We start from the raw sequence: 10,221 nt of genomic DNA on the forward strand, positions 1-10,221 counted from the left end.
TATGTTTTTTTAAATGTTGATAAAATTAAACAAGTTAGAAGTTGTCAAGAAGGTAAATACAAGTTGGAGAAACCATCAACCGAAAGGCCCATTTGAACGGCCCAGAGTTCATTATTATTTATTTTTTATATTGTAGCTAAAAGCAGCTTCACCTTATTTGGGTCTTACTCAAGGTTCTACCAGCTGACTGCTTCCTAAATGTGGGTTAATATTCTTCTTCATTACAAACTTTCAAATCTAATAGAATATGTGAATATGTTCAAGTTTGGACAATCCAACAATTTCAAGAAATCACCATGGCTTTAGCTGTGACTCTTACTTTAAACTGTTTATCTAACATAAACAAGTGTTAAATTTAGTCAGATCTAACACAAACCATGTAACTAAAAAATGCAGGCCATGTTGTTATGTCATTTCGGAGCTAAGTGTCACTTCAATTCTGTGTGAATGGCAATTATTTATTTAATCTCCTGTGCTGCTCCCAGACTTGATGCTGCAATCACAGTTACCTGCTGAGAAAATCTGGTGAGGACCTTAAATAGGTTTCATGTCAAAATATTTAAATTGCAGCTCAGATAAAGGAACATGAAACGGATATGCTGCGACACTACCACAGTGAAAGAGCCTCCTTCTTCACAGTAAGAGGGATCACAGCCAGATGGCACTCATTTTCCATGTAGCACTGCCTGAAGTCCGTCCTCTAGTGGTTTCAACAGAATAGCACAGACAGCAGAAAGGGCAAACTCCACCACTGATCTATGCTACTGCCATTCCTCTTATTGTGTCACCAGTGGAAGGATATAGAGTTGAATGTCTTTTCCTTTAGGGTCAAAACACACAGGCGATGTGTCTCTCTCTCTCTCTCTCATCTCTCTCTCTCTCTCTCTCTCTCTCTCTCTCTCTCTCTCTCTCTCTCTCTCTCTCTCTCTCTCTCTCTCTCTCTCTCTCTCTCTCTCTCTCTCTCTCTCTCTCTCTCTCTCTCTCTCTCTCTCTCTCTCTCTCTCTCTCTCTCTCTCTCTCTCTCTCTCTCTGCGTCTTGGCAAGCAACGACCAACAAAGGAAGAAAATACTTCATCGAACAACAACTTTTTATTTGCCCCTTCAAAGTGAATTTACAGCGTGAAATGCAAAACGTTACAAAAATACAAAAAGTACATAACTGATGAGGGAGGGGCGGTGTTAGGTCGACTCCAGCTGAATCATCGAGCCGGATAAATAAGGGAATAAATATTCTGGTTGGTCAGTTGACTTTCTGGCAATCGAGGTCACGTTTTCATTCCCCCTCGTCTCCAATGTTGTTGTCAACAACGCAGCTGTCAATCTCGTCTAGGTGGTCATCCGGGACACCGTGGTCACCATGGTTACCTTGGTCGCTGTGGTGATCCCCATCACCATTCAACTGTGCGTACTCCACTGACCCCTGCTGAGGAGGGACAAAATATATGGTGTGAAGAAACTGGAAGAGTTCCACTTTGAGCTGGATTACTGCATCACACTCATTACTGTATCGATCTGTACAGACTGACTGTGATTTAACACCATGATGTCAACTCCTTTGTCTTGGACAGGAATTAACAAATTGGCAAAATATGCAGACATTGGAACAGTTCTGTAATCTGCACTGAAATTTCATGGTGAACAAAACATATAAAAACTTCCATAGTGTTGGTAAATAAAATTGCTAACAATTTCTAGAAAGTTTATCTGAAAAAATTGTGTAATTGATTGGTACAAATTATAGTGGCTCCACAAGACTGTACCTACCTGTTGATAGTTGAACACAAATGATGCCAAATTGCATATTTCTTTACTCAACACTTCCTTTGTGAATATTAGTAAATTATCATTAACTTATGAACCAGTAAATAAAGCATTAGCAGAAGTGTTGATGCTTTCCGTTACCTGTCTACAAAAAAAAAAAAAACTCAACAGAGGTTTTTTCTTTATTGTATTGTGTGTAGGAGCAAATGCCCAAAAGATTCATGTTTGTGTGTGTGCGCGCGCTTGTGTCTCTTGCATGCGCTATATGCATGTGTGTATATGCTGCTGTGTTAGTTTCTATACTCACGCCATCAGCCTGCTCTGGGACACCTGCAAAAACAAAGGCAGAGGACAAGCTCAGGAAACAAAAGAAGTCTGAGGATTAAAGGAAGGCATGTATAGTCATCAGCACATCCCAGGAAACTAGGAGCTTATCAAGTCGCACACACTCACACTACAATGCTAATACAGTCTTAATCTACAAGCCAGTCTCTTTTCAGAGCACATAGAGCAAAAAATACATCTGATCTTCTGTTTTTCCTTTACTTCTGCTGCATCATTGTAAGCGTCAATACAGCTGACATTTAAGCTGTTGGGAGTTATTAGGAGCCAATGACTACACAATGGAAAGGAGTTTCCTCCATGGGTATCAAACAATGAATTACGTTGCTCACTCCGTCTTAACGGATGTACACTCGGTTTGGCTCTCATTGTTAAGACAGGAAGTTCTCCCTGATGAAAGCAGGAAGTGGACACCTGGCAACTGGGCCTCCTCTGTTTTTAATGGGAAATTCTTTCGTTAACAATGCAGATGTTTACTGTGGGAGCTGACCCTGTTTCCTGGTGTGTGTGTGTGTGTTTTTTTCTAATGCGCAAGCGAGCTGCTCGGTTTCTCAAGCGAGACTTGAGTGAAGAGCAGGATGTAAGTCCTACCTTGCTTGGAGTTGCGCACTTCGCTGTACACAGTGTCCGTGCCCTTCTTCACTGGGGCTGCCACAACAAATACATCATTATTTCAGACAGTTTTTTCTTTAAGATAATCTTTTTACAATGGCAATTTATTATGGTATGGGACAGTCAAATATTAAAACTCAGAGTGAGTCTCACCTCTGTTGGCAGGTGCCTGTGTGGTCTGCACCTCAGTGTATTGAGGCTCCTGCTTTTCTGGGGCGCTTAGACTATTCTCGTTATCAGACTCTGCAGTTCAAAACAATAGCAAGCATCAACAAAGTTAAACCTCATAGTGTTTCATTATTATTTTAGCAGCATAGCAGTCAAGTTAAGTCTTAAGGATAGGCTGCTGTTATTCTTTATTTTCTTTCTTGTCATGAAATGAACAAAACCAACCATGAATTGAGGCTGTAAACATGTACTCTTTCATTCAGCTTATTCCTCTATTGCGCAGAGCTCCATTGTTGTCCAAAGACTTTTGAAATTCAATTGTCATAGAATGACTAAACATTTTTTAATTTGAGTTGTTTTTTGTGATTTACTTTATTCAGCAACCAATGGGCTCACGGTTGAGGATAACAGACATGATGGGGAAGTCAGGAAATATTGAGTCGCACTAACTTTTCATGGGATTTGCTACCCCCACCCCCAAAAATAAAAGAATAAAAAATAAAATAAAATACTCATCCTTAATTAATATTGAATTATGAATAAAATTAAAAAACATTCTCACCAGAGCCTGACACATGTTCACTCCAAACACTCTTTCCTATCATGCCTGGAGTGACTACACAGAGAAGACAGCAGGATCAATACAATCTGTGCCACCACTGATTTAATGCTTAACAATTAACAGTAAACATAGGAAATGTTTTTAAATTAATGTATTTTGCTCTAAATTTGCATCTCCAAACTTGTATCAGTGTTAACATCTCTACCATTAGCACCCTGGTTGACTTCTGCCTGGGTGAGGCTCAGCCTCTCCGCCTTGGTGCCGGCTGACTTCCTAAAACAAGATGGACACAAAACACAATCGGCTTTTAAAAACAGGAAGCTCTATGGGCGTCACATTACCACCTCCACTTGTAACTCACATAACTTTGCCTTCAAAACATGAGAAATGTTACTTACACCGACAGCTCAACGTTGCTTTTCCTCTTAAATCGAAGGCAGCCTCTTTTTAAGAAGACAACAAGGATCAATGCCAGTACGAATAGGATGCAGAAGACTGCAATAAGACCTTTCTTCCAGCCAGCCAGCTTCACTGTGGAGTAGAGTTAAAAGTATTGATGGGTATTAATTATATAATAATTAATTTAGCAAACACATGGATTCAAAATGTTCTCACACATTATCAAACTTTTATTTTATTTTGCCTCAATTTTGGCTTGTAAATATACAGTATACTGTTTTCATTTTTGAATCAGTTAAGTTAAGGTCAATAGCATAGCATGTTAATAGCATGATGTTGCAATGTCTTCATCAAATCCATTATATTGAATGCCTAAAAAATTACTTTGGTGTCAGACTAAGTCCTCACAAAGGGTAGATACAAGAACGTAGGCACACACCGACGACCATACACACCTGCAATCTTGAGAGTTTGACTATGTTTGGTTGCTTTGCCCGCGTTGGTGCAGTCACAGTAGTAACTGCCTCCGTTCTCTCCTTTGACATTTCTGATGGTGTGGGATGCTCCCAGTTTCCCGGAGTTGATGGAAGCGAGAGCCTTCTTTTTCTCAGTATGGTACCAGGTGAAGCTGATGGGAGGTGTCCCTCTCTGAACAGAGCAGTACAGATTCAGGTCCTGCCCCTCAGAGACTGCCTCCACACTAGGGAGCATGGTCAACATTGGTATTGACACAGGCTCTGCATAAAGTAAATGGCATTTTAGACCATGTCATCCTCGATTTATTTGAATACGTCGTCATAATCCATGTTTTCGACCTACCTATGATATTGGTTGAACGAGGCAGATGCTGCCCTGATCCTACCACGGCTGGCTTGCGTGGGGTGTTTGTTGCGTGGCAAAGAAAAGTGCCTAGGTCCGAATTCTTGTAAATGGCTGTGGAGTTAAATATGGCCTTGTCCCCTGGCTTGCTCATCACCATGCGCTGAATCGGCCTGTTTGGGCCGTGTAGGGTGTAGGCGATGGGCAAGGTGCCACTGTCACTCTGACAAAGCAGCTGGAAGCCCGTTCCCAACACCAGCGTACCCCCCACCACACTCAGCACGGGTATGGAAACAGGAACTGGGGATGAGACACTGAGACAGTTAGTCAATGTAGCACAGAAAAACAGGGAACAGATTAAAAAAAAGCCAACCATGCTAGCATCTCTGAGGCTGTACAGCACAACGATGCTGGAGTTAATGCTAACTTCTGCATGCTAACATGCCCACAATGACAAAGATAACATGTTAATTTTAGGCTGTTCACCATTCTTGATATGGCATGTAAGCATGCTAACATTAGCTAATTAGCATACAGGTAAAGCTGATGTGTCTGGGTGTGTCATTAACTTTGCAGGTAGATTTGGTCTAGGCTGTGTATGAACACTGGATTGTTTTTTACAGTGCACATACAGTACATACAGGTTGTTGATCGTGAAGAGATATACGTACATTTTGACAAAAAGTAATTTTGACAACAAGCTTTCTCCAGAATCGCTGACTCAACCTTTAAAGGAAGCCAGGCTGTCTGCATCAAAACATCGCATTAATTGCAATTTTACACTACTGAAGACTTACCTTTTGCTTTAACAACAACAGTTTGGCTCCCTTTCATAATACTGTGTGTGTACAAATCAGCGGTGGCTTTACAGGAGTAGTTTCCGTTTTTACGAGGGCCTGCCTCAGTGTCGTATGTCTCTCCACTGCTGATTTTGACGTTATCTTTGTAGATGGCGAAACTCAGGGTTTCCTTTTTGATCTGCTCGGGATCATAAACATCTACAGAGCAGGTCAGTTTGAAGCGGTCTCCCTCAAATAAGTCTATGGGCTCCAGAGTCAGCTGTGGCTTTGAATACAGCTCTGTTGGAGTTGGACAAACAAAACATTAAACAATGTATGTGCGGTATTCTCTTATCTCATATTTTTGACAAAAGAAAAAACGTAAGACTTGAGATAAAAGGATACTTAATGTCATGTTAGGCATTTCAAATCAAAGAGGATTTTCATTTCTTGCCTTTGACCGTAATTGTTTTATAGGTTTCTTTCTGCACATTGCCCCACTCTGCCTTGCACACCAGCTCCCCTGAGTCGCCATCTTTTGTAGTGAATCGATGACTGAGGCTGACAGGGGCTTGCTTGAGGATCGTTTTGTCCCTCACAAGGAATACTTCAACGTTTTTCGGTGGATTCACCACTTTGCAGATCACCTCCAACACAACACCCTCGAAGACTTCAAGGTCGGGCAGCACATTCATGATCGGGGAAATGTAGAGTCCTGCAATAGACAACTCAGAAGAGTCAATTAAACACTCCTCTTTAAAGGTGGGAGTCAGTGATTCTGGAGAATGTTTGTTGTCAAAATCACTTCTAGTCAATATCAGTAAATATCCCCTCACAATCTGCTACCTGCACGTACTGTGTGTGCTCTGAAAAAGAAAGATCTGGTGTAAATAGTTGATACACATGTGCCTAGTCTATGTAAACTGGTATGTGAACAAACAGGGTCGGACCAACCAACCGTAGCTAGCAACAATGGTATCGATAAAGGCTTAGCTACTGTTTGGCTTATACTTTGGCTTCGATAAGTATTTGGCATCAACACTTATTTAAATATTGACTGACTAATTAGTGTCACAGATGCTATAGTACTTTCTTAAAACACTTGCTGAACTATCGATAGCATTTTTGCTACCTACAGTAGGTCTGAGCCATTCAGTTTTCATACTCGTTTACGCAGCCTGGCCTAGGCTGTGCATGTTTTTGTTCAGCACAAACACAGTAAGAACAGGTAGGGTTTGTCATACTGTATACTCACTGATTTTGACAATATGTGACAACAAGCATTCTCCAAAATCACTGACATCACCTTCAAGCGATCTGAGCTTTCTTGGGGAAATAATCACCTCTGACCACCACTTGGGTCTCGTTGCTGTAGTTGGATCGTCCAGCTCCAGGAACCAAATTGATGGCATAGTCACAGAATAGGAAGCTGTCTCCAACCATCCTCAGGACCAGCGTGGTCTCTGTTGAGTTCCCAGTGGGCGCTGGCTGCTTTATTATGCGAGACTCTCCGGTACTAAATCTCTGGTAAAACTGGAACATAAGGGATCCTTTCTCCTCTGGAGCACTGCAGGTGGCTTTGAACTCCTCACCATCATACGGTGTTGTTTTATTCAAATACAGAAAGGGAGTCTGCAGACCTAAGGAGATGAAAACCAAACATGGCATTGGAAGCCAAGCCATTACTCTGATGTTGTTTATTTAGATATAGTACATATGCTGTATGTTTATGAGCTATATGAGTACCCAAAATGTCATCAAATCACAGAAAGTGTGGTTTCTATCTTGATGACGGATCTTCGGTTTACAAGTTTAAGAGATTTCCAAAACTCAAGGAAAAGAACTAAACTTAATTGTATCACAAAGGGCAATACACAGTAAGTGCCTTACTAAGGTGTTTGTGTGTTTGAGCACATACACTCAAGAAGCATTATATAACCCTTTTCTGACAAAAAACAACTGGCCAATCAGAACAAACAAACCCTGTTGTGTGATCCTCAAATGTACCTGTGACTTCGAGTTTTTGGCTGGAGCTGGCTTTGTTCTTGTCCTTGACAGTGACCCGGCATTCATAACTTCCAGAGTCTGCTGCCCTTGCTGGGTTGAGTTCATATACGACTGAGTCTTGTGGGGTTTCCCATGAGTGGACGAGAAAGTCATCCCGCTTGAGCTGGAAAGTATGGTTCAGGTGAGGGATGTTGTCTTGGCTGACGCTCACCTTGCAGCTTATGGTCACCGGTGTCCCACTCTGAACTGTGCTGCTGGGCTGGATTGCAAGGCCAACGGTATTTATAGTGTAAGCTGTAGGTCCAAATGTTACACAAACATGCAGATGAATTAGAAATAAATCATGTTATTAGGGATGTGCAACTCGCTAATGAAAAAACAACATCAGGGACTGAGCCAGTAATAAAATTGAACTGTCAGGGTGTGAAGTCTGAAGGAAGGCACTCCCTGGCCAAGACTCTACTGCAGACTAAGCCGGAGCTGCTGGAGGAAGGAAAAGGCTTCAGCAAACAGTGTCTGACCCGCTCCGCTCCGCTCCCACGGGAGAGCTGTGTTGATTCATCCCAGCTTCTTTACCCCCCCCCCCCCCTAGCTTCTAAGGAAAAAACACTTCAAAATTGATGTCTTTGCTTGAGAAGAAATACATTGAACAACAGCAGTGTAAACTGTTTAACTGTTTTGTTGTTTTGTTTTTTCCACAATGTCTTGTTTTTAATGATTTTATGATGATTTTATGCTCTGTAAGGTGACCTTGGGTGCCTTGAAAGGCGCCTATAAATTAAATGTATTATTATTATTATTATTATTATTATTATTATTATTATTATTATTATTATTATTATTATTATTATTATTATTATTATTATTATTATTATTATTATTATTATTATTAAACAGCTATGAAGCAATCACTTCATCCACATCCTCAAAATCCTGCTGTCCATGAACAGAATGACTTCAGTAGTTTGACAAAATTGACTTAACTCAAGGCCTGCCAGCTAGTCTTTTTGTTTTACAAAGCTCTCAAAACTCTGGAAATATGTGGATTATTTTGTCATGGTATGCATGCAGGTATGGCAATTTTAGAGGAATAGTGCAATCATTTTGGAAACACGCTTAGTCGCTGTCTTGCAGAGAGTTATACAAAAAGATTAATGCTACTTTCATGTATGTACAACAAATATAAAGCTACAGCCAGCAGTACCAGCAGTCACTTAGCTTTGCTTAGCATAAAAACTGGAAACAGGGGGAACAGCTAGCCTTGTTGGTAGTGAAGATTTCAAAATACTGCCTACTAGCACCTCTAATCCTACTAGGTCTACTAGATCCTTTATTCAATATGAACAAAAACTGAAGTGTAAAAATTATAAATGTTTTGATTGGGAGAAGTCTGGCAACTTCACGTGACAGGTGCTTTAGTGAGCTTTACAGGTGACTTTGTTACCTTTGGACCTTGACTCTAACTGTTCCCCCATCTCTTTGGTCTTCATGCTAAAATAAGTCAAGCAGCTGCCGGTTGTAGTCTTGAGCAGATGCACATCTGAGTGGTTCAATCGATTCCTCTTTTTATCTCAAAAAGTTATTTCCTGAAATGTCTAAATTATTCCTTCCAGACACCGGTTAATCAAAGGCCAAAAGCTCCAGATAAAGACCGATACAAGAAGAAAACAAGAAGTTGTTTGTTTAATGTTTGAAAGCTATTTAAAAATGTTGAGGTTTATTCAAACTCATGCTGATTTGAAAGTTTATCCAGTTTCACCTGTGACAACTAAAAATAGCTTCAATGAATTTCACTAAAGACTAAGAAAATATCAGACAGGCCAGGAGTGCACGATACAATGCCCATTTCCTGCAAAAATAACTGTGAGGTAAAAAATAGCTGTTCTGTTTCATTCAGTGAGGACGGAATAACCTGAAACTGTCTCATTGCTAGAGAAACTACAACATTCGGTCAAAGAGAAATAGTCTAATATACAGCTAGTTGGGTAGTTGTACTTACATGACTGTCCGCTCGCACATCGCCCTGTGTTTAGAGAAAAAGAGGGCAAAAGAAAGTGAGAATCAGGAGATAAGGTTTAACAGAAGGAACATCCTTTATCCTTGAAGCAACAGCACAAAAAACAGTAGGTCCTTACAGACGTGCAGGAGGCTGGTGAGAAGCAGCAGCCATTTGGGGGGTCTGGAGTCCATCCTGAATATATTGATGGTTCACCGATGCAAGATTAAAATGCAGAAAGGCCGAGGAGACAGAGGCCAGAGGGGCAGTCAGAAGGCCAGGGGAGGGACGTATAGGGAAAGAGAGGTAGAGTGTGTGGAAGACAAAACTCTGGGTGTTTCAGGAAGCGGTGGTGGCAATGGGGAGGGGAGGGTGGAGGGGGTGGGGGGATGTTCCCCATCTTATCATACCCACTCCTTTTGCTGCTTTGCCTGACCAGGAAATGGCTGTAACTTCCTTAGGAATCTAGCCTTTACAATTGTAAAAATTGTATTTATTTATACAAGAAATAGTGTAGAACACTGTAAATTACATATAATGATCTTGAATATTTGAAATTTACTTTGGAAAATAACTTTGAGCTATCTTTATCCATTTTATTGTGACTTATAGTAGTTTCATTTTAGGTACCTACTTTCCTTAATAAATTGAGGAGATAAATGATTATGTGAGAAACAATATGTATAGAGGTTTTGAACTCGGGTTGATTGTTGAGTGATGTATTGAGTGGACTTTTTCATGCTGTAAATACAAATGCTATGCTATATGTATTATGT

At 40.7% G+C, this 10,221-nt stretch overlaps 1 protein-coding gene across 3 annotated transcripts; it reads right to left on the reverse strand.

Moving 5' to 3' along the window:
* Nucleotides 1-1,101: 1,101 nt before the first annotated feature.
* Nucleotides 1,102-9,722, reverse strand: pecam1a (platelet and endothelial cell adhesion molecule 1a). 3 transcript variants are annotated; one of them, XM_080043243.1, is made up of 15 exons: nucleotides 9,585-9,722; nucleotides 9,449-9,472; nucleotides 7,450-7,743; nucleotides 6,786-7,082; nucleotides 5,897-6,157; nucleotides 5,461-5,742; nucleotides 4,664-4,963; nucleotides 4,300-4,581; nucleotides 3,844-3,976; nucleotides 3,651-3,718; nucleotides 3,446-3,499; nucleotides 2,869-2,958; nucleotides 2,695-2,751; nucleotides 2,069-2,091; nucleotides 1,102-1,420 (listed from the first exon to the last, which is right to left on the reverse strand). In XM_080043243.1, exons 1-15 carry the CDS (start codon nucleotides 9,637-9,639, stop codon nucleotides 1,274-1,276), a joined length of 2,367 nt encoding a protein of 788 aa, XP_079899369.1. In that variant the 5' UTR covers nucleotides 9,640-9,722; the 3' UTR covers nucleotides 1,102-1,273. The 3 variants fall into 3 exon arrangements, with proteins under 3 accessions (XP_079899369.1, XP_079899368.1, XP_079899370.1); XM_080043242.1 differs by having other exon boundaries at nucleotides 1,102-1,423; XM_080043244.1 differs by lacking the exon at nucleotides 3,446-3,499 and having other exon boundaries at nucleotides 1,102-1,423.
* Between the last annotated feature and the right edge of the window lie 499 nt (nucleotides 9,723-10,221).

This window comes from Ammodytes marinus, assembly GCF_949987685.1.
Source record: "Ammodytes marinus genome assembly, chromosome: 16".
NCBI lineage: Eukaryota > Metazoa > Chordata > Actinopteri > Uranoscopiformes > Ammodytidae > Ammodytes > Ammodytes marinus.